The 27,438-nt window shown below is 55.9% G+C and overlaps 1 protein-coding gene across 1 annotated transcript; it reads left to right on the top strand.

Moving 5' to 3' along the window:
- The first annotated feature begins 1,835 nt into the window (after positions 1-1,835).
- On the top strand, positions 1,836-27,438 carry MYBPC2 (myosin binding protein C2). The gene is made up of 28 exons (XM_058708528.1): positions 1,836-1,959; positions 3,020-3,109; positions 3,608-3,694; positions 3,913-4,061; positions 4,455-4,572; positions 5,220-5,268; positions 5,437-5,496; positions 6,274-6,467; positions 6,738-6,870; positions 9,862-9,986; positions 10,077-10,182; positions 12,022-12,194; positions 14,277-14,442; positions 15,894-16,000; positions 16,322-16,351; positions 16,779-16,918; positions 17,739-17,898; positions 17,981-18,085; positions 18,532-18,720; positions 19,091-19,225; positions 20,794-20,961; positions 21,122-21,210; positions 21,305-21,500; positions 21,736-21,875; positions 22,812-22,971; positions 23,146-23,282; positions 25,775-25,961; positions 27,316-27,438. The coding sequence occupies exons 1-28, from the start codon at positions 1,941-1,943 to the stop codon at positions 27,324-27,326; spliced, it is 3,423 nt and encodes a 1,140-aa protein (XP_058564511.1). The 5' UTR covers positions 1,836-1,940; the 3' UTR covers positions 27,327-27,438.

The raw sequence follows: 27,438 nt of genomic DNA, 5'->3' as shown, positions 1-27,438 counted from the left end.
GACTATTATCTACCACCCCCAAAATGTGGAATAAAATAAAATAAAATAAATCAAGGTAGACAGACCTCCTAGGACCCTTTGTTAAGGACAGCAATGCTGTCTGTCCGCCTAGGCCTGCTGACCTTCAGAGCCTCTGTGGCAGCGAGGTGGAAGATGAGAAGAGATGGAAAAGGCAGTGAGAGCCGGACCAGGCTGAGCTTTGAAGGCGGTGATAAAGGGCTTGAGACGCAGGCGCTGGTGGTTCGGTTCAATTTTTGTCTCCCTCTCACTCTTTCTTTCTTTTTTCTTTTATATATATATATATATATATATATATATATATATATATATATATATATATATATATATATATTTGTAAGTAATCTGTACCCCTAACGTGGGGCTCGAACTAACAATCTCCAAATCAAGAGTCGCATGTTCTTCCGACTGAACCAGCCAGGCGCCCCTGTCTCCCTCTCTTTTTGACGATTGGAGTTCTCCCTGCGTCCCTTTCCATCGAGGTTTCTGTCTCCCCGTCTGAGTTTATGTCGCGTCTGAGTTTATGTCCTCCTTCTCTGTGTCTCTGCCCACCTTTCACTGGCTACAGTCCTGCGGCAGGCAGGGCAGGGCTGGAGACTCCTGGGGACAGCGACCCCCCTGTGGCTCCCGGCTCTACACCACCTAGCTGGGCCCGCAGAGCGGTGTGGTAGTCTGCCTGGGAACGCGTGACGTCAATGGAGGCTGTCTCCGGTTGGCTTGGCGCTCCCTGGAGGCGGGGCAGTTTCCGGCATGCCGGGGCTTTTGGAAAAGGGGGGAGGGGAGAGATGGACAGGAAGAAAATCGGGAGCGACTCGTCTTCCCTCGAACCTGCTCTCTCACCCAGAGTTACTTCCCCTCCCGTCCTCCGTCTTAACTCCAATCCCCACACCCTTCTCCCTCTCACACCTCTCCTTCCTGTCCATAACACCTCCTGCCCCTCAAAGACCCTCGCCTCCCCCAATCCTCTCCTCCTTGCCTCCTTCACCTCCCCCCATCCGGCGTCCAGCCACACCACCCCCATTCTGAAAGCCACAGGTCCCCCTGCCGGGAAGGGCGCCAACGTCCGGGCAGCCCTCCAGGGCCTTCCCGGTCTCCCCACCCACCCCGCTGGGGGCACTCGCCCCCTCCCCCGCATCCGGTGCCCGCCGCGCCCGCTCCGGGAACCGCAGCCGGCCGGGCGCGGTCCCAGGAGGGGCAGCGGACAGTCCGGGGTCCCAGGTGGCCGCGGCCCCAGGCCTTCGGATGTGCTCTCGCCCAGAGGCGGGACTCCAGAGTCCCCAAGCCCCAGTGCCCCCCCTGCGGGCACGGAGACCTCCCCCCACCCCGCGCAGCCGTCCTGCCTACGCTGGGAAACCGGACCCTCCCTCCCAGCTCCGGTTTCCCGAAAACGCCTGACTTGCAGATACTAAGAATGGCTTTCTAGACCTTCTTATCCCCTTTGCCCCCATGGCGGAGTTCTGGCTCCAAGCCCTCACCCATTTTAGACCCCAGCCCCTTCCTCTCCCGCCTCCTAGGACTCAGGAGGGCAGGGCCTCATCCTCCATTTTTCTGGAGCCAAGAATCTGAGCCCCAGACACAGAAGTCCAGGCCCCCGGGCCCTCCTCCATCAGACTTGGGAGTCCTCACCTCCAGCACCCTTATCCTGGGACCCAGGTGTCTGAACCTCAGGCCCCTCCACTGCCCCGGTTCCAGTTCCTGGCATTCAGCCATCCCTCCAGGTCCAGATGTCATTTCTCACCCTTTAGAACACGCAGAAGGAATGTGGGGCAGCAGGGGAGGGTGGGGAGGGGAGTCTGATGCCTCCCGGAGGCTCCTGGGAGTCTCTGGACTCCTTAAAGGGCTCCCCCTGGGGGCCCACCTGTCCTCCCTAGGGCCCTGAGGGACAAAGCTGTGGTCAGAGGAGCGAGAAGAGGTCTGCCGACATGCCTGAGGCGAAACCAGGTGGCTTTCAGAACTGCCCCCCCTATGTGGAGATGAGGTCCTCTTTTCTGAATGGGGACTAAGGGTTCCTCTCTTTGTAGGTTTGGGAGGATGGGATTATCTTCTCCGTGTGGGAGGGGTTCCCTTCCTTGTGTGGGTGGGGGTGCCTTTCCCTGTGCAGTGAGGGTGTTCCTTTCTCTGTGGGGATTTGGGGGGCGGATCTCTGGGTACAGATGGAGATTCTCTGAATTTGAGTGCTTTTTCTCCATAGGGATGGGAGTGCTGTGTATGTAGACTTGGGGAGTCTTTGCATGGTGACGGGGGTCCTCTACATTTGGGGATGGGTTCCTTTCCATGGGGACCGGGACCGCTTCTCTGAGTGAGGACTGAGTCCTTTCTCTGCAGGGGAAAGAAGTCCTTGTATGTATAGAGATTAGGGGTTCCTGTCTGCGTGATGAGGAGAGCTCTGGTCTGTACAAGGGGACAAGACAAGGAGGGGACCTCCTTTCTATAGGAATCGGGGCTTCTCCATGAAGGAGTTAGGGGGCTTTCTCCATATAGGGGCCAGAGGCCCTATGTGCAGTTGGGGGCCCTTCTTTGAATGGCACCGGGGGCATTTGTTTACACGGAAATGAGGCTTTCTCTGTATGAAGAAGTGAACCGAAGAGAAGAGACGCAAGCCCCCAGAGGGGACCCTCCTCCTGGGGTGCCCAGACCGCTGGCACCAGGCCCACCTGGCTGTGGAGTGGGGGTCCAGCCCTTCACTGCAGCTAGCCAGGAGCCAGCAGGCAGGGGTGGGCGGAAGATGCTGTGGTCAGCACAGGTGTCCAGTTTCCAGCCCAGGGGAAGAGCTAATTATACCCCCAGGACCCGAAAGGTCAGGGCTTGGTGGCCCCGGGGTGGATGGGACATGGCCTGCCTGGGGCAAGGGGAAACCTGATCGTTGAGACTCTCAATTTACACCTGGAAGGGCTGGACTTCTGGGTCTGAGGGAGGAGGGGCCTGGGGGCCTGGACTCCTGGGTTCTGGAAGAAGAGGGCACCGAGCTCTTGCTCAACTGTGAACATCTTTTACCTCACAGCAGCCAAAAAGGCCCCCAAAGGCAAAGATGAGGCCAAACCAGCTCCGAAGGAAGCGCCCCCTAAGGAGGCGCCTGCACAGCCCCCCAAAGGTGAGACGATGTTCCTGTGGGGTCAGCGGAACGTGGCTCTTCATCCCCCAGGCTCCCCTTGCCCCTCAGCGCCCACCCTGCCCTCTCTCCTTTAGCCCTACCTCCAGAGGTAACCCACCCTCCCCTGCTCACAGCCCTCCGTGGCTCCCCAGTGCCCCCAGGTCAGAGCCCAGCCCCCTCAGCCCGGCCCTCGAGCCCCCAGCAACTGGCCGATTCCACCGAGTCTTGTCCAGCCCTGGATCCCACGGCCCGTCCTCACACCTCTCCTACCCCAAGCCCCATTCAGACAATCCAGTCTACCACCCTGCAGTCCACAGATGGGGAAACTGAGGCCCAAAGGGGGACACGTGGTCTTTCCCACGTCAGGAAAAGCCACTTTGCCCCGCGGTCTTTGGCATCTGAGCAGAGGGTCCCTCAGACTCTGAGCCCTGCCCCTTAAGTGCCCTGCCGCCCCTTCCTCAGCCTGCCTCAGACCCCCTAATCCTGTCTCCTGAGCAGAAGCCGCACCTGAGGACCAGTCTCCCACTGCTGAGGAGCCCACTGGCCTTTTCCTGAAGAAGCCGGACTCTGTGTCGGTGGAGAATGGTGAGAGGGTCTGAGGAAGGAGGGGCTGGGGACCAGGGCTCCCGGGGTCTGAGGGAGGATGGGGCGGTGGGCCTAGACCTACGGGGCTGAGGGAGTAGGGCCTGGGGGCCTGGACTCCCGGGTCTGGGGGAGGAGGGGCTGGGGCTCCCAACTTCACAGTCCTCTGTGTAGAGTCTCATGGTTTCCGTCTGGCCACCCCCACCTCCCCCCCAACCCAGGAAAAGACGCAGTGATCGTGGCCAAGGTGAACGGGAAGGAGCTCCCAGGGAAACCGGCCATCAAGTGGTTCAAGGGAAAGTGGCTGGAACTGGGCAGCAAGAGCGGGGCCCGATTCTCTTTCAAGGAGTCCCACGACTCTGCCAGCAATGTGAGGACCCCGTGGGGGCGTGAGGGCACGTGGGCGAGGGGTGGAGGTTGTGCGGCCCCCGATTCTCAGAAGGCGTGTGGCCTGAGGCCTGGAGCCCCCGTAGGTGGCAAATGGGACTTTGAGGGATGGCGATTGTGCGGGGCAGGAGGAGAGGATGTATGGGTTAGGGCAGGTGCGCTTGGGCACAGTGTGTGCATTTCCAGGAAGGTCTCAGGGGTCAGGGGTGTGGGTCCCCTAGGGACCCAGCTTATCCAGGCATGGGAAGGGACAGCTGGTCCCTCCTGTGGGGCCAGGGTGAGGCCCCGGAGACGGAGTAGTGAGGTGGGCTCTTGCGGGGGGTGGGGAGGCTGCTGGGGAGTCACATGCACCCACACCTCTGGCCCCGGCCCCCAGGTATACACCGTGGAGCTGCACATTGGGAAGGTGGTACTGGGGGACCGCGGGAATTACCGCCTTGAGGTCAAAGCCAAGGATGTCTGCGACAGCTGTGCCTTCAACATCGATGTGGAGGGTGCGCTGGTGGGGGGGCGGGGAGCAAAGGGTCGGGCCGGGGTGGGGGTTTCCGCCTGGTGTAGGAGAGCATGCAGATGTGGGGGTACGATTCAGGGGAGGAGGAAACAGATGCGGGGGTCAGAGCCTTCAGCATTGGGGAGACACGAGGAGGTGTGTGGGCTTGGGGGTGAGACGGTTCAGGTTTTGGGTCCCCATGCGAACGCTTAGAAGGTGGCTTGAGTAGATTCTAGGGTCACAGTGCACAGGTTTGAGAAGGTGGCGATACGGGCTTGGAAAGTGAGGTTGAAGGTGAGGGTGTACAAGCCTAGCCCCCAGATTTGGGGGCATATGTGTGGGCCCCTGAGGGTGTACGCGCTCTGGGGTCTACAGCCCAGGGTGTATGGGGCTTAGATATGGAGGATGCAGGGAATGAGGTTGCCCAGGCCTGGGGAGAAGAGCGTGCTGGCCTGGGCGTGTGGGGGTACAGGCTGCTGAGTGTGTGGTGCGTGGCAGCTAGGGAACGAGGTGTCCAGGCCCAAGTGAGAGAGTGCGCTGATCCAAGAAAGGGGGCCTGGGAGGAGGTTGCGCAGGCCGGAGGGGCGCTCTTGGTCTTAGACCAGGCCTTGCATCCAACTCACCTTCTACTCCCCGGTCTCCTCCCCCCAGTGCCCCGTCAGGATACCTTTGGGCAAGGTCTAGAAAGCTTCAAGCGTTCGTAAGTGATCCTGGAGCCTGGGAAGAGGTGGGGAGGGGGGGGGGTCTCCCCCTTGGGAGGGGAAACTGTGGGGGAAGGGAGGATCGGGGAAGGCAAGGAGTGGGGGCCCAGGGTGGGCCTGAGGGCACAGGACCTCAGTGGGGTTCACGCACGCTCTCAATGCCACAGGGGTGAAGGGAAGTCAGAAGACAGGGGTGAGCTGGATTTCAGCGGCCTGTTGAAGAAGAGGTGAGCCCACCCCACGCGGCATAGAGAGGGGAGATGGGGACTCTCGAAGGAGAAGGATGGTGGGTGAGGTTCCACTGCCATCACTGGACTCCCTGTGCCCCCCTCTGCCACCTCGTCCATCTACCCATCCCCCAGCCACCCAGCCATCCGACCAAGACTGTTTAGTGTGATCAGAGAGAGGGTTCCATAGGGGCCTTGTGAGAACCCAGAGTGAGGGCAACTCATTGCCTGGGAAGGCCGGGAGTGCCTCACAGAGGAGGGAAACTTTGGCAGTAGTCTGAAGAGGAGTCCATCAGGAAGAGAAAGTAGGGAGGGGTCATCCGGGCAGGGGAACATTCTGTGCAAAGGCTAGGGGGCAGGAGGGGGCCCAGAAGGTTCAGGAAAAGGCAAGTAGCGTGGTTGGGTGGTTGTGGGGGTGGTGAGGGCATGGTGGGTGGGGTCGTGATCGCCAGGCTGAGCTGCTAGGACTTCCTCCTGAGGGCAGTGGGGACCCATGGAATAATCGTGAACAAGAAAAGTGTGGCATCTGATGTGGAAATTAGGAATATCCTCCCGGGGTCATGTGGGGAACAGGCTGGAGGGGAAGAGGCAGGATGGAGGCCAGGAGGCCAGGGAGGAGTCTGAGACGATGGGCCAGGTGGGAGAGGATAAGGGACACCGGGCCCAGAGAGAGAGAGAGAGAGAGAGAGAGAGGCACAGCGAGTGGGTGGAGAAGGTGGAGGGAGCGCCTCACCTCCTCCCCCACCTGGGGGCCCTGCCTGCTCTCCCCACCCTCAGGGAGGTGGTTGAGGAGGAGAAGAAAAAGAAGAAAGATGACGATGACCTAGGCATCCCGCCTGAGATTTGGGAGCTCCTGAAAGGGGCAAAGAAGAGTGAGTACGAGAAGATCGCCTTCCAGTATGGCATCACGGACCTCCGGGGCATGCTGAAGCGGCTCAAGAAGGCCAAGGTCGAGGTCAAGAAGAGTGCAGGTCAGCACCGCTCTGAGGAGAGATGGGCCCTAACTGTAGGGACCCCAGCATCATGGGTATTGGATGTTTGGGCTCTGGTCCTCTCTCTTGAAGGTCCCAATGTAAGGAGTAATAGAGTTCTGTTCTCAGGCACCTCTAAGTTCATGGGAGGCTTCCTGACCTTGACGTTGGAGAGCCTGTGGTCTGGGGAGGGAGACCTGGTATCTCTGGGGACAACCAGGGCAGTGAGAACCTCTGAGCCCCATGCCCCCTGCATCCCTCAATCTCCAGCCTTCACGAAGAAGCTGGATCCAGCGTACCAAGTGGACAAGGGCAACAAGATCAAGTTGGTGGTGGAGATCAGTGACCCAGACCTTCCCCTTAAGTGGTTCAAGAACGGCCAGGAGATCAAACCAAGTAGCAAGTATGTGTTGGGGGACAGTCCCTTGCAGGAGTGGGCACGGGAAGAGCTGAGTCCCAGAGAGCGCCCAGAAATAAGGCTGGCCACTCTTAACCCAGAAAGGGCGCCCCCTCATCCATATGAAAAGAGCAAATACCTCAATAGAAAAATTGAGAAAGGAGGGGCGCCTGGCAGGCTCAGTCGGCCCAGCGCATGACTCTTGATCTTGGAGTTGTGTGTTCGAGCCCCACGCTGGGTGTAGAGATTACTTTAAAAAAAAATCTCTTGGGGCGCCTGGGTGGCTCAGTCGGTTAAACGTCCGACTTCGGCTCAGGTCGTGATCTCACAGCTCGTGAGTTCGAGCCCCGCCTCAGGCTCTGTGCCGACAGCTCGGAGGCTGGAGCCTGCTTCGGATTCTGGGTCTCCCTTTCTCTCTACACCTCCTCTGCTCATGCTCTGTCTCTCTCTGTCTCAAAAATAAGTAAACATTAAAAAAAAAAGATTAAAAACAATCTCTAAAAAAAAATTTGACAACGGTAATAAAAACAGAAGTTTGGTTGCGAAGAAACCCAAAAGGCTAACATGCCATGGAGTACACATTCAACCTTGCAAATGACCGCAACAACAATAAAGGAAGTAATGCAAATAAATAACAGTCTGTCTGCTGTCCAAACGGGCAAAGACTTTACAAAATGATAAAACCCAGTGCTGGAGATGACACGGGGAAATGGGTACACAGATGCTGCTGGTGGGAATGGCACTTGCTGAATCTCTGAAAGGGCAATGTATTAAAAACCTTTCAGATTGTGCAGTTCTAAGGGTGCCTGGCTGGCTCAGTCAGTGAGGCGCTTGGCTCTCGATCTTGGGGTTGTGAGTTCAAGCCCCACATTGGGTGCAGAGATTACTTTATTTTTAAAATTTTTTTTTTCAACATTTTTAATTTATTTTTGGGACAGAGAGAGACAGAGCATGAACGGGGGAGGGGCAGAGAGAGAGGAAGACACAGAATCGGAAACAGGCTCCAGGCTCCGAGCCATCAGCCCAGAGCCTGACGCGGGGCTCGAACTCACAGACCGCGAGATCGTGACCTGGCTGAAGTCGGACGCTTAACCGACTGCGCCACCCAGGCGCCCCAGTTTATTTTTAAATAAAGCGTTTATTTATTTATTTATTTTGAGAGGGAGAGGGAGAGAGAGAGAGAGAGCAAGCAAGCACAGGGAAGGGGCAGAGACAGGGAGGGAGAATTCCAAGCAGGCTCAGTGTTGTCAGCGCAGAGCCCAACGTGGGGCTCGATCTCACAAACCGTGAGATCATGACCTGAGCCAACAATCAGGATTCGGAGGCTTAACCGACTGAGCCACCAGGTGTCCCAAGATTACTTAAAAAAAAAAAAAAAAAAAAAATCCAGATCGCACAATCCAAGGTATTTATCCTAAGTGAATTATGGTTATGCGTAGTTGGTCACAAGGATGTTCACTACAGCATTTGCGACTGTAGCGAGAAATGGAAGACCACAATGTACAATTCCTTACTAGAGTGCTGTGCAGTCACTGAAAAGAGATTCTAACCTGATCAAGATTAGCGTATGGGAAGAAGCACGGTCCCATTTCTGCTTCCCAAACTGTTGATACACGTACGTATAGTTAGGAGATTGGAAAGACAGAGGCTGCCGTGTGGGCAACAGTTATCTCGTGGGTGGGTCCTATTTTTAGGTCTTCCTTGGCTGCTTTTTGAAAGTTATTATTTGAGCAAGCTCTATACCCAACATGGGGTTCGAACTCATGAACCCCCGTGCCCCCGCCAAGATCAAGAGTTACAAGTTCCTCTGACTGAGCCAGCCAGGCATCCCGGCATCCCGGTGTTTTCTAAGATTCCCATCAATGAGACACAAAGGGAAGTTAGTTAAGGTACAGCTTCAGTTGCGGTAACTGAGGCCCTAAGATACATCACTGTCAATGAGAGAGGAATGTATTTCTAGCTGATCGAGGCTGGTGGGTTCGCTCTCAGAGATTTTCTAGGGACGCAGGTTCCACATGTTTGGCTACACCATTTCTTGTGGCATTGTCCTCCTCTGCCTGATTGAAGCTGGGTCGTGGGTACATCTGTGTCTGGCAGACAGGAAAGGGGAAGGAGAGACGTCCAGAGCAAGCAACTCAGAAGTGGAGATGACCTAGCAGGTTTGCACATCGTACCCACTCGCATTCCATTGGCCCAAGCTCAGCGGGGGCCCCGTCTCAGCTGCAAAGGAGGCTGGGAGATGTAGTTCTCTAGGCGGGTAGCTGTGTGTCACTGCTAAATGGAAGGGGAGGATGGATATGGGGGGGGGGGTGCCCAGTTAGGATTTCCGCTGTGGCTATTTAAATACTAGAAATTGGGGCGCCTCTGTGGTTCAGTCGGCTAAGCATCCGAGTTCAGCTCAGGTCATGATCTCATGGTTCATGAGTTCGAGTCCCACGTTGGGTGAGCTCAAGCCCTGTTTCAGGTGAGCTTGTGCCTTACTTTGGGTGAGCCCCGCTTTTCTTTCTTTCTGTCCGTCTGTCTCTCTCTCTCTCTCTGCCCCTCATGGGATTCTCTCTGCCCTCACTCACTTGAGCTCTCTCTCTCAAAACTAACTGGGGCGCCTGGGTGGCGCAGTCGGTTAAGCGTCCGACTTCAGCCAGGTCACGATCTCGCAGTCTGTGAGTTCGAGCCCCGCGTCAGGCTCTGGGCTGATGGCTTGGAGCCTGGAGCCTGTTTCCGATTCTGTGTCTCCCTCTCTCTCTGCCCCTCCCCCGTTCATGCTCTGTCTCTCTCTGTCCCAAAAATAAATAAAAAACGTTGAAAAAAAAAAAAACTAACTAAATAAACACATGCACACTAGAAACTGGATCATCTGTCCTTCTCGCACACAATTTGGCTCTGAGAGGGAGTGATGAACTTGCCCCGAGAACTTGCCCTGAGATCTGGCCTGGGTAGATCTACCCTGGGGCGGGGATCTCCTCCAGGCTCTAGGCTGACGTAAGATTTTTGCACCAGGTACGTGTTTGAGAACGTTGGTAAGAAGCGAATTCTCACCATCAACAAGTGCACGTTGGCAGACGATGCTGCTTATGAGGTCGCTGTCAAAGATGAGAAATGTTTCACTGAGCTCTTCGTCAAAGGCAAGGCTGAGATCTGGGCCTGAGCTTAGGGAGTGGGGCTGTGAAGGGCGTCCCAAAACTACTGACCTCCTGTTCCCCCGTGCCTCACAGAGCCTCCCGTCCTGATTGTCACACCACTCGAGGACCAGCAGGTGTTTGTGGGCGACCGGGTGCAAATGTCAGTGGAGGTGTCAGAAGATGGCGCCCAGGTCATGTGGTAAGTGACTCCTGATCCTCGAGCTCCATACAGGTGCCCACTGCTTCTTTGCCTCAGCTCTGATGTGTATGACCCCTCTTGCGGATTCTGGAGCTTTAACAGTCACCAGGAGACCTCAGCCTTTATCTGTAAATCCTGACTTCTTTCTAGAACTTCTGACCTCTACCCATCTCATCTTCTTCCAGGTCCTTTTCCTGATCCCTGCTGTTTCAGATTCATTTATTCATCCATTCAACCAGTCATCCATCCTTTGGTCCGTCCACTCCTGTATCCATCACCCATCCATCCATCCATCCATCCACCCACCCTTGACCCATCTATCCCATTGGTCCATCCATCCATCCATCCATCCATCCATCCATGACCCATCTATCCCATTGGTCCATCCATCCATCCATCCATCCATCCATCCATCCATCCATGACCCATCTATCCCATTGATTCATCCATCCGTCCACCCTTGACCCATATATCTCATTGGTTCATCCATCCGTCCACCCTAGACCCATCTATCCCATTGGTTCATCCATCCATCCATCCATCCATCCATCCATCCATCCATCCACCCTTGACCCATCTATCCCATTGGTTCATCCATCCATCCATCCATCCATCCATCCATCCATCCATCCACCCACCCTTGACCCATCTATCCCATTGGTTCATCCATCCATCCATCCATCCATCCATCCATCCATCCATCCATCCACCCACCCTTGACCCATCTATCCCATTGGTTCATCCATCCATCCATCCATCCATCCATCCATCCATCCATCCATCCATCTATGACCCATCTATCCCATTGATTCATCCATCCGTCCACCCTTGACCCATCTATCCCATTGGTTCATCCATCCGTCCACCCTAGACCCATCTATCCCATTCGTTCATCCATCCATCCATCCATCCATCCATCCATCCATCCATCCATCTATGACCCATCTATCCCATTGATTCATCCATCCGTCCACCCTTGACCCATCTATCCCATTGGCTCATCCATCCATCCACACTAGACCCATCTATCCCATTGGCTCATCCATCCGTCCACCCTAGACCCATCTATCCCATTGGCTCATCCATCCATCCATCCATCCACCCACTCTCCCACCCATCTCCTCATCCATTCACCCATCCAACAAATATTTATTGAGCACCTGTTATATGATGGCACTCTTCTGTATATTGGAGATATAATGGGGAGAAAATATATCAGCATGGTACCTGCTCTCATGGACTTTAGAATCTGGTAAACTTCCAGGGTGCATGCGCGGGAGACAGAGACATGCATTAGCCAAGTCATCACATGAATAAATATAAAAGTTCTATTTTGACAGGTGTTTCCAAGGAGCACAAACTGATGCTGTAACCACTTTTTAATAGGAAGGAAGGACTCCAGAGGTCAGGGAAGCCTTCCTAGAAAAGGTGACAGGGGAGCTGAGATTTGAATGATGAGTAGGTAGAAGAGAAGTAGGAGGGGAGAAGTTTCCCAGGCAGGGAAGTACCATTTACAGAGTCCACACCATTTGACGTCTTTCTGTGATGTCATCCTCCTTGCTCTGATATCTCCCAGTGACCTTCTTGTGTCCCTTGACCTCCCACCGGGAACTTACGGCATCTCCCTGTGGCCTATGACTTCCTGTGACCCGTCATTCCACCTGTGACCCATCTATTCAAGATGTTTCTGCCACCCTTAATCTCTCCCCCCTCCAGGCCCCTCCCTTCCCCTCCGACCTCTGCTCAGGACTGTCTGTCCAGCCCTTGGCTCCCCCTCTGATATCCAACCCAGGGCTATGCGGGTGCCTCACTTCTCCCCTACACGTCCCCCCTGCCTAGGATGAAAGACGGCGTGGAATTGACACGGGAGGATTCCTTCAACGCTCGATACCGCTTCAAGAAGGATGGGAAGCGTCACATTCTCATCTACTCGGAAGTGACCCTGGAGGATGGGGGTCGCTACCAGGTCATGACCAATGGCGGCCAGTGTGAGGCCGAGCTCATTGTGGAAGGTACAGGGCCTCCAGGTGGGGCGGGGCCCCTGCTCCTGCTTCTCCTCACAGCTCAAAGTCGCTCAGGCCCCGGGGCGCCTGGCGGGCTCAGTTGGAAGGGCCAGAGTGGGATTCTTGACCTCAGGGTCATGAGTTCAAGCCCCATGTTGGGCATAGAGATTACTTAAATAAATACATAAACTTAAAAAAAATTGTTCAGGCCCCAAATCTTGCAGTTGTCCTTGACTCCTCTCTGGGCCTCCCACCTCGCATGTAATTCAGCGAGTCCTGGCAGCTGCACCCTCAAAGGATATCTGAGATCTGACCCCTTTTCCCCATTGCCCTCACCTGGCCCAGGTCTTCTCCACCCCTTATGCCTGGACTATTGCAGTAGTCACTGGGTGCTCTGTTTCCACAGCTGCCCTCCTCCCCACTGACACTCACACCAGCCAGAGGGATCCTTGTAAAATCCAAGCCTAATAGTGAAAGCTGAATTCACCCTGTCATCTAGGGCCCGGGTCAGTTTCCTGTTATATAAGGTATCACCATCTCTACTGGGGGAGGGGCAGAGAGGGAGAGAGAGAATCCCAAGCAGGCTCTGCACTGACAGTGGGGCTTGAACTCACAAACCGTGAGATCATGACCTGAGCCCAAATCGAGAGTCAAACGCTCAACAGAGCGAGCCCCCCAGGCAACACCCCCCCCAAACCAAGTTATTTATGGGCCAAATACATTATGGTATGTCCACACGTAGCCATAAAAAGGGACAGTGTAAAATTTACTGATAAGGAAGGATTTCCAAGCTAGTGTGTTATTTGGTGAAAAAGCAAATGTGTTACTATTTGCCTGGAGGGGAGGAGGGAACGGAGGGAGGGAGGGAGGAGAGAAAGAAAATGTATATATGTATTTGCTTTTATAGCCATAGACTAAATGGGTGGTGCCTTTGGAGAAGGGCTGATTGGAGATGGGTACGTGGGAGATTTCTCCTACTGTATGTAAATCTATTTCCTTTATTTTTATACCATGTAAATGCATCATTTTATTTATTTATTTATTTATTTATTTATTTGTTTATTTATTTGTTTGTTTGAGAGAGAGATAGCTAGAGTCTGTGCATGGAGGAGGGGCAGAGAGAGGGGGGGACAGAGGATCCAAAACAGGCTCTGTACTGACAGTGGAGAGCCCGATGGAGGGCTCGAACTCACGAACCGTGAGATCATGACCGGAGCCAAAATCAGGCACTTAACTGACTGAGCTGCCCAGGTGCCCTGCAGCATTTTATTGAAAAAATAAAAATTCGGGGCACCTGGGTGGCTTAGTCAGTGAAGTGTCATCCGACTCTTGGTTTGGGCTCAGGTCATGATCTCATGGTTCATAGGTTTGAGCCCTGTATCTGGCTCTGCACTGACAGTGTGGAGTCTGCTTGGGATTCTCTCTCTGTCTCTGTCTCTGTCTCTGTCTCTGTCTCTCTCTCTCTGCTCCTCCCTGGCTTGCTCTCTCTCTCTCTCTGTTTGTCAAAAAATAATAAATAAATAAATAAATAGATAGATAAATAAATAAATAAACATAAACTAATTTTTAAATAAAAAATTTTAGAAACTGTAAGTCAGATCCCCGCCATCTTCCCAACACTCCCTAGTGACTCTTGACTTGCTTGATTTAACAGAGTCGTTTCTGGGGTCCCCAAGGTCTATGATCTGGCCCCGTCTGCCCCTGCCCGTCTCATCCCCTGCCACGTCTGCCTTGCTCATTGCACACTGGCCTGTTTGCCGTTTCCCACACCAACAAGCCTGTTCTGCCCAACAGGGCCTTGGTACATGCTGCTCCCTCCCCCTGGGGGACTCTTCTGCATTTTCCTATGGACTCTTAACCTGCCTTTCCTCAGGCCTCAAAACTCCCTCTTGTTGTGCATTTACGTGTCTCCCTGTTTGCCGACTGTCTCCCCACTAGAACATGAGCTCCACAAGGCCCCTGGATGTTTCTGGGTTGTTCACAGCTGTATCCCCAGTGCCTGGAACAGTGCTTTTCACATAGTGGGTGCTTGCAAATATTTGTCGGCTGACTGGAGTTTTGATAGCCCCATGTCCTTCTCTCCCTGTCCAGAGAAACAGCTGGAGGTCCTACAGGACATTGCAGATCTGACGGTGAAGGCCTCAGAACAGGCCGTGTTTAAGTGCGAGGTGTCTGATGAGAAGGTGACAGGCAAGTGGTACAAGAATGGGATCGAGGTGCGGCCCAGCAAGAGGATCACCATCTCCCACGTGGGGAGGTGCGGAGTAGACTGTGGGGGTGGCTGGGGGTGGGGCAGGGTGGGGCATGTGTATCAGTTAGCTATCGCGGCATAACAGCCATCCCCATACTTAGTGGTTTAAGAGAGAAAGATGTATTTAATCATGAGTCCACAGGTTGGTTCGGGGCTGGCTGATGTAGGATGGCCTTTCTCATGCCTCTGTGGTCAGCTGAATGTCTGTGGGGCCGATCTTCCTGGGCTCCATCGGGACCTCAGCCAGGACACCTGGGCTGCCTCTGCCCTGGTCCACGTGACATCTCATCCCCTAGTAGGCTCGTCCTGGCGTATTCCTGTGGCAGAAGCAGGCATCCCCAGAGACGGCAGAAGCAAATAAGGCCTCCGTGGCTTGCACTGGGAACTTTCCCAGGGTCACCTCTGCCATATTCTCCCAGGCAAAGGAAGCCACAGGCCGCAAGGCCTCATCTCAAGGGGCGTGCACACAGGGAGGGGAAAGCCTGTGGCCATATTTGCAAACGGGTGACTACAAAGGCGGGGGAGACATCTCGCTAGAGAAACCAGGGGCTGGAATTCAACAGGCGGCGCAGGGATACCTGAGGTAACATGTGCTAACGTTCGCAGGATGCAGAGCGCCCCCGTGATGCCCGTAGAAGGGCCCAAACACAGTTGCTCCCAAACGCAGTTGTGCGTCGCCTTTCCCGACAACAGCTCTTGGCAGGATGTAGGCTTTCGCCGGGTTCTGTGCAGGGACCCCTGTCTGCTGCGGTGTCAATAATTCATTAAAAAAATTTTTTTTATGTTTATTTATTTTTGAAAGAGACAGAGCGCAAGCAGGGGAGGGGCAGAGGGACGGGGAGACATAGGATCCGAAGCGGGCTCCAGGCTCCGAGCTGTCAGCACAGGGCCTGACGCGGGGCTCGAACTCACGAACCGCGAGATCATGACCTGAGCCGGAGTCGGGCACTTAACCGACTGAGCCACCCAGGCGCCCCTGGGGGGGGGGGGGGTCAATAATTATGAGAAGGAATCCCAGCGCTTACAGGGCACTTATTATGTGCCAGGGAGATTTTGAAATGCTTTCAACAACCTCGGTGTGGATTGTTATCATTACATCTGTTTCACAGATGAAGAAAACCGGCACAGGGAGCTTAGGCAACTTGCCCCCCAAGGTCACACAGTTAATAAGTGGCAAAACTGAGATTTGAACCCAGATGATAGCATTCCAAAACCCAGGATAAAAATGGTGGGCATAGCCATGTAGACTGCGTTGAAGAGAGTGTTTCTTGGGGAGCCTGGCTGGCTCGGTTGGAAAAGCGTGTAACTCTTGATCTCGGGGTTGTGAGTTTGAGTCCCACGTTGGGTGTAGGGATTACTTAAGTAAGTAAATAAACTTGTAAAAAAAAGAGGGTGTTTCTCCACGGTGGCCCCCAGGGTGACCCTCCCCTGCCTTGTCCCCCGCCCAAACCTCTTAGAGTCCACAAGCTGGTGATCGATGACGTCCGCCCTGAGGATGAGGGGGACTACACATTTGTGCCCGATGGCTATGCCCTGTCCCTCTCGGCCAAGCTCAACTTCCTGGGTGAGGATGCCCCTCTATTTTTCCCGGGGAGAAGGCACAGCACCCACCTTCCCGGACCCCAGGGCCCGGACGCCCTCCTTCAGGATTAGGTTCCCCTAATGTACATTAGGGGTGACAGCAGGCATCTGCTGACCTCACGGGTGGAGTCAGATGAGACGCTGGAGGGAGAGAGCACGGATGTGTCCATCTCAGTCATGGGCCTGAACCCGTCCCCACACCCCCGGGTCCCTGGGTGATGCCAGACCTTCCCCTCAGCCTCTGGGGTGGGATAAGGGGCCCACTGGACGTAGAGCTAAATGTGCCGTCTTCTGTGTCCTCCAGAAATCAAGGTGGAGTATGTACCCAAGCAAGGTAAGGACCAGGGGCTGCTGTGGCAAGCTGGGGACCCCTCCTGGGTCTGAGGGAGGAGGGCGCCGGGGGCCCCGGACTCCTGGGTCTGCGGGAGGAGGGCGCCGGGGGCCCCGGACTCCTGGGTCTGCGGGAGGAGGGCGCCGGGGGCCCCGGACTCCTGGGTCTGCGGGAGGAGGGCGCCGGGGGCCCCGGACTCCTGGGTCTGCGGGAGGAGGGCGCCGGGGGCCCCGGACTCCTGGGTCTGAGGGAGGAGGGCGCCGGGGGCCCCGGACTCCTGGGTCTGAGGGAGGAGGGCGCCGGGGGCCTGGATTCCCGGGTTTCTCTGGCTGTTGGAACCAGCTGTTAGGGAACGCAGCTTGCCTTGGCGGGATCGAGATGACCCCACTACCCATTGCTAGGTTCCCCAATATCTCTTCTCTGCCACTAGAGCCACCAAAGATCCACCTGGACTGCTCGGGAAAGACCTCAGAGAATTCAATTGTGGTTGTGGCCGGAAACAAACTGAGGCTCGACGTGTCCATCACTGGGGAGCCTCGTCCTGTCGCCACCTGGCTGAAGGAGGATGAGGTATGGTCGGGCTTCCCCCGTGCCCTGGCTTCTCCCTCTCAGCTCTGCTGGGCAACTTTAGGCAAGTCACTTTCCCTCTCTGAGCTACAGTCTCATTGTTTGTAAAATGAGAATGATGACCCTTCTTCAGAGGGTTGTTTTGAAGACTGAAGATTATATTTGTCCATCATGTGGACAATGCCTGCCACGTGCTGGGTGCTCCCTCCCTCCGTCAATCCATCCATCCACTAATCCATTAATCAATCAGTCAGCCAACCAACCCAGCCATCCATCAACTTAACCACCCACCCATCTTTCCATTCATAAACTAATTGATTACTTAATCCATCCCGGCCATCGACTCATCCAGTAATGAATCCATTTCTCCGTTTCTCCATCAATCAGTCCAGTTAGCCACCCATCTGTCCAACAGATACTTTTATCTTGTACGTTCCAGGCCCTGAGACAGTTCGGTTTTTCTTGTCTCCTCTGGGCTTGAGCGTCCTGTTCCGTAAAATGCGTCGACTCGGCCCCACCTTCGTTCATTCCTTCAGTCAGCGAACACCCCCTGGTGTTTCCCCTGTGCGGGGCTCTGTGCATAGCACTGGGTATGCAGCCGTGAGTCACGTGCAGCCCCTGCCTTCCAGGAGCTTCGCTCTTGGAGGGGGGCAGACACGTGCCCCAACAGTCACAGTCCAGGGTGACCAGGGCTGAGATAAAGGGAGGTACTAGAAACTCTGAGAATTCTGGAGGAGGGGGTAGGGCCATCACTTTCAGCTAGGGGCTTCCAAGATCGCTTCCCAGAAGAGGGGGAGCGAGGCCATCTCGCGGCTGTGTCCAGGTGTTCACGGCCCCCGAGGGCAGGATCCACATCGAGACTCAGGCAGACTCCAGCAGCTTCGTGATCGAGAGTGCCGATCGGGCGGACGAGGGCCGCTACACCATCAAGGTCACCAACCCCGTGGGCGAGGATGTGGCCTCCATCTTCTTGCGGGTTGTGGGTGAGCAGAGGGAGTGAGCTGGGGTGGGGGGGAGGGTTCCCTGAGACCCTGAGGCTCCCCCTGACCATTCTGCCTCCCTTAGATGTCCCGGACCCCCCAGAGGCTGTGCGTGTCACCTCAGTTGGCGAGGATTGGGCCATCCTTGTCTGGGAGCCACCCAAGTATGACGGGGGGCAGCCAATCACTGGTGAGTGCCGTTGTGCCAGAGTCTCCATGACCTCTGACCTCTCCTACCCCCTCCACCCCCTGACGATCCCTTGGCCCATGAGAGTTCTTAGCATCCTCAGTGAATCTCCTTCTGAGACCTGTTTTCCGTCTTTCACGGCTTAACAATTCTTTTGGTTTCTTTCCTATCATTCTTTGCTCCCCACCAACCTGGGGAGCTTCACTTTGGCCAACAGCCTGGGGTTTTCTGTGACCCCTGACTCCTGATTCATGACTGGTGACCCTTCCTGACCCCCAGTCCCATGACTGGTGACTTTGGACTGCTCTGTGACCCTGGTATCAACCCAAGATTCATGGTCCCAGACACCTTCATGTGACCTTTTGACATGACTCTCACTGCTCCCACTGACCAGCGACCCCATAGCCTCCCCCTGAGCACCCACTCCTCTCTGCTTGGGGGCTGTCCAGGGTACCTCCTGGAGCGGAAGAAGAAGGGCTCTCAGCGCTGGATGAAGCTGAACTTTGAGGTCTTCACCGAGACGACCTACGAGTCCACCAAGATGATCGAGGGCATTCTCTACGAGATGCGGGTCTTTGCCGTCAACGCCATTGGCGTTTCCCAGCCCAGCATGAACACCAAGCCCTTCATGCCCATTGGTGATGCTCCCCTGCACCCTCACCGAGCGCCCGTCCACCCCCGACCCCTGCCCTGCCTGTCACTCACCTCTGGCCCTACCCCTTGCCTTTGATCGTCCAGCCCCACCCACCCTCCTGACCTCCTACCGACCCAGCACGTTAGTCTGTGCTAGACTCTGCTCTTGCCCAAATACCTCATTGACCTCCTACCTCCCAGCCTAACACTTATCCCTACTCCTGGACACCTCATTGTCCCTTGATACCTCGTTTTACTGGCTCACTGATCTCTGGCCCTTTTCCTGATCGGTGGCTCCAGCTCTAGTCCCTACCCCTCCCTGTGACCACTGACCCCTCGTTGACCTCCACCTCCCCTTTCCTTGGATGCTCACAGCGCCCACGAGCGAGCCCCAGCACCTGACGGTGGAAGACGTGACAGACACCACCACCACCCTCAAGTGGAGGCCCCCAGATAGGATTGGGGCCGGCGGCATCGATGGGTACCTGGTGGAGTACTGCCTGGAGGGCTGTGAGTGGCCCCATCAGGCCTGGGGGCGGGGCGCGGCGGCTCCCGCAGAGCCCTGGTGGGTGTCCGGTCCAGGGGACTGCAAATGGGGCAGTGCAGGGAGAGCTCTCCGGTGGGGTGGGGAGCCCTGGTCCTGCGTCTGTACTGTACTTCCAGGAATCCCTGCATGGGATGGCTCAAGCCAGGCCCCGGTTGACCAGCTCGTCCTCTCTCCCTCCCTCTCTCCCTCCCATCCTCCTTCCTCCTTCCCCTGTACCCATCTGCCATCTGCAATAGCTCTTCGTCCATCTGTCTGTCATCCCTGTACTTACTACTACCTGTATTCCTTCTTCCTCTCGTTCATCCATCCATCCACCCATCCATCCGTCTGTCTGTCCTTCCTTCCTTCCTCCCTCCTACCCTCCCTCCCTCCCTCTCGTTATGTCTCCCTCCCTCCCTTCTTTCTTTCCTTCTTTCCATCCATTTGCCCAGCCAGTCATCCATCCAACCATCTCTCTATCCATCTGAAAACCTTTTAGATCATCCAACTGTCCGTCCTGTAACATGTTTTTCACCCATATATTAATCTCTTCACCATCTTTCTTTTCTCTTCCCTCCCTCCCTTCCTCCTTCCTTTCCTCCTTTCCATCCATCCATTTCCCTGTGTGACCATCTAACCATCTACTGTCTCCATCTTTCTGTGCATCCATCCATCCATCTCCATCCATCCATCCATCCATCCGTCCCCATCCATCCATCCATCCATCCATCCATCCATCCGTCCATCCATCTTTCCACACATCCAACTCTCCATTCTCCCCTGAACAAACATGTATCGATCACCGACGCCATGCCAGCCCAGTGCCACGGCTATGGGGATACCTCCAACGTGGTCATCTCACTGGGAAGACAGGCATGATCATCTCGACATCGTAGCCCAGGCCTTAAAGTCAAACAGACGTGGGTTCCAATCCTGCCCCTACACTTTCTAACTGTGTGAGCGTGGGCAAGTCTCTGAGCCTCAGTTTCTTCATCTAAAAATGGGCGAAGACAGTTCCCTCCTAGACAGGGTACAGTGATGACTGCATCCGGTAATGCATGTAAATGATGGATGGTTGGACTCTTGTCAGCTTCTTCCCTCTTTGTCTTTAAAGCGCTCTTTACCCCACTCCCGCCCTTGCCTACCCCTCTCAGATCTGTCTCAGTGCCACCCTGATGTTTCAGGACCCACTCTTGTTAGAGTTCATTCACCCTGGTGATTGTCGGTCTGACCCACATTGGCTCACCCAATTGGCCATGGACCCAAGATGGAATCTAAAGGGGGAGGAAATCCAAGGAGCTGTCCCTAACCGCCCCCCCCCATCCCCTACTCCTCTGAGCCTTGATTTCTCCCATCTCTAAAATGGGGATAACATAGGACAGAGGCAGAAATTAACGAGCTAACTAACACCTATGACCACCCTTGGTACCTGGTCATAATAAGTGCTTCATCAGTGTCGGATGCTGCTGTTCACTGTGTGGTCCCAAGACACGGGAAGGGAGGGCCGGTGGGGCTTCTAGGAAGTTTCCCCAGCATTGCTTCTCTTCTGCAGCCGAGGACTGGGTCCCCGCTAACACGGAGCCCGTGGAGCGCTGCAGCTTCACGGTCAAGAATCTCCCCACAGGAGCGAAAATCCTGTTCCGGGTGGTGGCGGTCAACATCGCGGGGCGCAGCCAGCCGGCCGCCCTGTTTCAGCCGGTCACCATCCGGGAGATTGCAGGTGAGTGACTCTGACCCCGCCCCCCTGTAAAGACCAAGTTGGTGTCGTCTGGCCGGCCCTTGCCACGTCACCGTCACCGTCAGGGCCTCCCCTGAGAACATCATCGATGCCGTCCCCCCGGCCTAGCACTGAGCCCCCGTTGCTGTGCCCGTGCCCTCAGAGCCACCCAAGATCCGGCTGCCCCGCCATCTCCGCCAGACTTACATCCGCAAAGTGGGGGAGCAGCTCAACCTCGTCATCCCCTTCCAGGTGGGCCGAGGGGGGGGGGGCGGGCCGGGAGGGGGGAGGTCAGGGGCCGGTACGAGACCCAGGCCGACCTCTCCGCGCTCCCCCCCTCCCCCAGGGAAAGCCGCGGCCGCAGGTGGTGTGGACCAAGGGCGGGGCGCCCGTGGACACCTCCCGCGTGCATGTGCACACCAGCGACTTCGACACCGTGTTCTTCGTGCGCCAGGCGGCGCGCTCGGACTCGGGGGAGTACGAGCTGAGCGTGCAGATCGAGAACATGAAGGACACGGCCACCATCCACATCCGGGTCGTGGGTGCGCCGCCGGCTGGGGCAGGGGGAGGCGCTGTGGCCCCGGAGCAGGGAAGGGGGTGCGAGGTGGGGAGGGGGCGAAAAGGCCGGGCCGTGGGAGCGGGGAAAGGCCTGCGCGGTACCAGAATCCGGGGACCAGGTGAGGCGGCAGAGGTGGGGAGAGACGGGGAGAAGAGGTGAGGGGCTGGACTTTTCAGGGGCGTCTGGGCTGCCGTCTAACAACCACCCCCCCCTTGCAGAAAAGGCAGGGCCCCCGGAGAACGTGATGGTGAAGGAGGTGTGGGGCACCAACGCGCTGGTGGAGTGGCAGCCGCCTAGAGACAATGGGAACAGTGAGATCACAGGCTATTTTGTGCAGAAGGCCGACAAGAAAACCATGGTGAGAGAGCAGAGGGGCCCCGGGGTGCGGTGGGCAAGCGGGGGAGGCAGCCTGGCGCGATGGACAAGGCGGATGCTGGGGAAACCGAGGCTCAGAGAGATTGAGAGAATGGGCTGGCGTGGGGTGGGGGGTGGGGGGTGGAGGCGGGGAGCCTTTTGGCTGAAATACCAGGACAGGTTGTTGTTTCCTTTCTTTTCTTTTTTCTTTTTTTAATGTTCATTCATTTTTGAGAGAGAGAGCGAGCGAGCGAGCGAGCGAGCGTGAGCCGGGGAGGGGCAGAGAGAGACGCAGAGCAGGCTCCAGGCTCTGAGCTGTTCGCACAGCGCCCGACCCAGGGCTCCAACCCATGAGCCCTGAGATCGTGACCTGAGCGGAAGTCCAAGGCTTAGTCAACCAAGCCGCTCAGGTGCCCCAGCGTGAAGCATTTCAAAGCCACATTCCCACTGTTGTGTAAGCACCACGTCTAGTCCCACGAGTTCCCCGAGGAAACCTAGCACGCGTTAAGCAGCCATCCCCAAACCCTGTCACCCAGCCCCGGGCCACCACTAATCTGCTTCCTGTTTTAATGGACTTGTCAATTCTGGACATTTCCTACAGACGGGACTGTACGACACGTAGCCTTCGGGGTCCGGCTTTTTTGACTCGGCGTAACGTTTTCCAGGTTCACACGCGATCGTAGCGCGTGTGTCCGTGCTTCGCTCCTTTTTGTGGCCGAGTGACATTCCGTGGTTTGGATCTACCACATTTCGTGGGTCCATCCATCCGCCGATGGATCGCTGGGCCGTTGCCCCCTTTGGGTCCTTGTGAACAGCGCTGCTGGGAATGGCCGGTTATCTCAGCGGGACGCACCCTTGAATGCGCTGTCCTCACCCCCGGCCCTTCTTGTGTCCCTGTGTCCCTGCCTCCGACTCCCGGTCCCTCCCTGCCTCCCACCAGGAGTGGTTCACCGTCTACGAGCACAACCGGCACACCTCCTGTACCGTGTCTGACCTCATCGTGGGCAACGAGTATTACTTCCGTGTCTTTAGCGAGAATATCTGTGGGCTCAGTGACTCGCCCGGCGTCTCCAAGAACACGGCCCGGATCCTCAAGACGGGTACCGCCGCCCCCCTTCCATGGGGTCCGGTCTCCTCTCTCGGCTGGGCTTCTGCCTTGACTCCTCCTCCCCCACCGCCAGACCCGGTGACAGTAGAGAGGCAGTTGGTGGTGGGGTGGGGGGGGGGGGACAGTCTAGATTGGTCACCTTACAGGTTCACCTCCCTTTCCCCAGGTCTCACCTTCAGACCGTTTGAGTACAAGGAGCATGACTTCCGAACACCTCCCAAGTTCCTGACGCCTCTACCAGACCGCGTGGTCGTGGCTGGTTACTCTGCGGCTCTCAACTGTGCGGTCAGAGGTCACCCAAGGGTGCGTGTGTGTGTGTGAGAGAGAGAGAGAGACCCTAGGGGGAAATTTTCACCCAGATGTAAGCACACCAGCTCCTTTCTCTCTCCTCCGTGCATGGGATATGCTCACCTTTTTTTATGCCGTTATTTTTTTTTTTAATTTTTTAACATTTATTTTTGAGAGAGAGAGTCAGACCGTGAATGGGGGAGGGGCAGAGAGAGAGGGAGACACAGAATCTAAGACAGGCTCCAGGCTCCGAGCTGTCAGCCCAGAGCCCGACGCGGGGCTCGAACCCACGAACTGGGAGATCATGACCTGAGCCGAAGTCGGACGCTGAACCGACGGAGCCACCCAGACGCCCCTATGCTGTTATTTTTTTAATGTTTATTTCTTTTTTATTATTTAAAATCTTTTATTTTTTGAGAGAGAGCAGGGGAGGAGCAGAGAGCAAGGGAGAGGGAGAGAATCCCAAGCAGGCTCTGTACCGTCGGCTGTGGAGCTCAGACTCGCAAACTGTGAGATCATGACCTGATCTGAAATCAAGCATCGAACGCTTAACTGACTGAGCCACCCAGGCGCCCTGTATTTTTTTTGTTTTAATTTTATTTAAGTCCAAGTTAGTTAACATATAGTGTAATAATGATTTCAGGAAAACTGAGTGATTCATCACTTACATACAACAGCCAGTGCTCATCCCAACACACGCCCCGCCTTGAACCCATCACCATCTAGCCCATCCCCCCACCCACCTCGCCTCCAGCAACCTGTTCTCTGTTTTTAAGAGTCTCTTATGGTTTGCCCCCCTCTTTTTATCTTACTTTTCCTTCCCTTCCCCTATGTTCATCTGTTTTCTTTTTTTTTTTTTTTTTAACGTTTATTTATTTTTGAGACAGAGAGAGACAGAGCATGAACAGGGGAGGGTCAGAGAGAGGGAGACACAGAATCTGAAACAGGCTCCAGGCTCTGAGCTGTCAGCACAGAGCCCGACGCGGGGCTTGAACTCACGGACCGCGAGATCGTGACCTGAGCTGAAGTCAGACGCTTAACCGACTGAGCCACCCAGGCGCCCCTGTTTTGTTTCTTAAATTCCCCGTATGAGTGAAATCACATGGTATTTGTCTTTCTCTGACGGACTTATTTCGCTTAGCGTTACATTCTGGTTCCATCCACGTTGTTGCAAATGGCCAGATTTCATTCTTTTTGATCAGCGAGTAATACTCCATTGTGTATATAAACCACATCTTTATCCATTCGTCAACGGACATTTGGGCTCTTCCGATAATTTGGCTGTTGTTGATAGCGCTGCTGTAAACACTGGGGTGCGTGTGGGGATATGCTCCCTTTTAACCCACTTCCTGCCTCTCTCCCCTTTGATCAGAGCCCAAGTCATCACACTCCGGCTTCCCTTGGAAACAGAAACAAAACTTTGGTGGGAGTCAGGGGGAGGTCTGAACCTCTGGACTGCCTGCCGTCTCCCTGCCCTGTCCAGTTTCCCGACTGCTGTTGGGATGTGGACACTCACAACCTTGAGCTCTAGGGAGTCACCTAGACCGGGGGCTGGCTGACGGTGGCTTGCGGGCCACACCCGCTCGTCACCGGTTTCTCTAAATAAAATGTTATCGGGACACGGCTGTGCGCTGTCTGGGGCCGCGGAGACCACAGTGCCCGCAGAGCCTGAAGTACTGACCGCCTGGCCCCTCACACATGAAGTCTGCCAACTTCTGGTCTCACTCCGAGTCTTTAGCTTCAGCCCCCGCAGGCATGTCATGGACTCATGAGCTCACCTTCTCCATCGCCCCGCTTTGTTTGCTAACTCCACTCATTCATTCATTCATTCCGCTCATTTATTCACCTACCAATCCATTCATTTACTCGGTTCATGTATTCACTCCGTTTGCTTATTCACATCGCTCACCCATCCGGTCTGTTTATTCTTTCAACGCACATTTTCAGAGGCTGTGTGCTAGGGAATTGGACCAGAAGTTCCTGGGTGTTGGGGGGAGACCGACATGAATCCAAAGTCATGCAAACGGCTAAAGAACTATAAAGGGCGGCAGGCGTGGCGGAGAAGTGCGGGCAGTTGCGAGTGGAAAGCCGGTGTTCCTGCCGCGGCCTAGGGGCCGGAAGGGACGTGGGAGCTGAGACCTGAAAAGTTAGCAGGCGCTGACTGGGTGCAAGAGGAGGGAAGAACAATACCGGAAGAGGGAACGGCCAGTGCCAAGGTCCTGCGGTGGCCTGTCTGGTCTGTGTCAGGAACAGCGAGGAGGCCAGGGTGAATGGAGCAGGGGGCAGGGAGGGGCTGGAGGTGAGGGCAGATGAGTAATGGGGCCACATCGTGTAGCGTCCTGTGGGCCGCGACTAAGAGGGAGCTCTGCCTCCCGCAGAAGAGGAGCCTGAGGGTCCGAGAGGAGAGACGACTAGTTCCAGGTCATCCAGCCAAAATCCGAAGCCCACTTTGCCATCGCCCTGGGACCTTCTCTAAGCTGGCCTCTTCCCCCCGCTCTGCTCCACAGCCGAAGGTGGTCTGGATGAAGAACAAGATGGAAATCCGCGAAGACCCCAAGTTCCTGATGACCAACTACCAGGGAGTCCTGACGCTGAACATCCGCCGCCCCTCCCCCTTCGACGCGGGGACTTACTCCTGTAGGGCTGTCAACGAGCTGGGGGAGGCCCTGGCCGAGTGCAAGCTGGAAGTCCGAGGTGAGCCCCCTGCCCGCCTGGCCCTCGCTCACGCTCCCGAGCGGCACCCGGAGGCCCCGCGCCGAGCGGAGTGAGATCGCAGCTGAGTCGGCCCCGGGCCACTGGCCGTGTGACTGGGGATCCGGACTCAGGCCCCACAAAAGCGATGCAGGGTGAATGTGCCAGACTGGACAGAGCACAGGGCACTGTAGGGGTGGAGCCGGGGAGCACCTGATCCAGCCGGGGCAGTCGTCTGAGGGTTTCCCAAAGTTGCTGAAGGACAGAGAAGTGGACGAGGTGGGGAAGAGCTAGCAGACTGTCGCCAAGGCCCTGACGGCCTGGGCCTCCGTGGGGAGATGTGCGGGCGAGAGTCAGAAACAGCCCGGGTACCGGCAGAGGACCGGGAGCTGTGGGTGTCCAGAAAAACGCCTCTCCTCTCCAAGCTCTGTCCCTCCTGCCCCTCCTCCCCACCCCACAGCCCCAGCTCCATTCACCCCTTCCTCTGGAACTCTTGCTCAGCCTCCTCCCTGGCCTCCCGGCCTCCCATCTCTCCCTCCAGCCCAGTTCCCACAGGGCCCTAGCGGGCGCTCTACCCGGGGTTGGCCTGCCCCGCCCCTTGCTCGGGGCCCTCCTCAGTGGCCCCTCAGCCCCTCAGCCTGGTGTCCATGGTCCTGTACCTGTTCCCCCATGCGCCTCTCTGGCCTCACATAACCCTAGTTTCCTCAGTACTGTTCCAGCCACACCAAGCTGTTGGCAGACAGACTGGCCGCGCTTTCTCTTGTTCCTGGGATTTTGCACATGCTGTTCCCTCTAGCTGGAACGCTCTTCCTTGCCTACTCTGCCTTGGGCTCCAGCCCATCAAACATCTGCCAGTCAAGGCTCCCTGGAGAGGCTGCTACCCAAGTCCCTCAGCTGTGGCTGATGTTAATACAGGCTCCCAGGGTCCCTCCCCAGCTGTGACTCCCCCTGGCCCCGATGACAGCCCGGCAGACAGGAGTGGCTGCAGACCCTTTAACAAGGGCTCAGCGACACCACCCCTGCAGGACCTTCCTGGCTGTCATTCTGAAACACTGCTTTTCCAGACTGACCCAGTTTCTAATGTTTTGCTGTCCCCTTTATGAATTATCGAGTCGGCTTGGCAATATCCCTGCTTTATGATTTCCATGACGACTTGTCACCAGCAGCTGCTTAGAAATCTCTGATCAGAACATTCCAGTTTGGGGTTCAGAGCTATAGTAATCACAGGCACCGTGACACTGGTTTGATGCTCCCCCTGGTGGCCAAGCCAGGCCAGCAGGCAAAGGGGCCTGGTGGTGGGCGCCGGCTTTCGGGAAGCCCAGCCCTCCTTGCCCACTCTTTTCTCGTTTTCCCACAGTGCCACAGTGAGACCCTGTCTTCCACCTGTCACGATTATTGGCTGCTGAGTCCTAACGGGCCTCCCTGAACGCCGTTTCCCTTCCCAGAATTACCACTGAGAAGATAATAGTCTTGTCTACAA

This window comes from Neofelis nebulosa, chromosome 17 (genome assembly GCF_028018385.1).
Source record: "Neofelis nebulosa isolate mNeoNeb1 chromosome 17, mNeoNeb1.pri, whole genome shotgun sequence".
NCBI classification, from domain to species: Eukaryota; Metazoa; Chordata; class Mammalia; order Carnivora; family Felidae; genus Neofelis; species Neofelis nebulosa.
The sequence above is the reverse complement of the archived record's forward strand: the minus strand, read 5'-3'. Positions and strand labels throughout refer to the sequence as shown.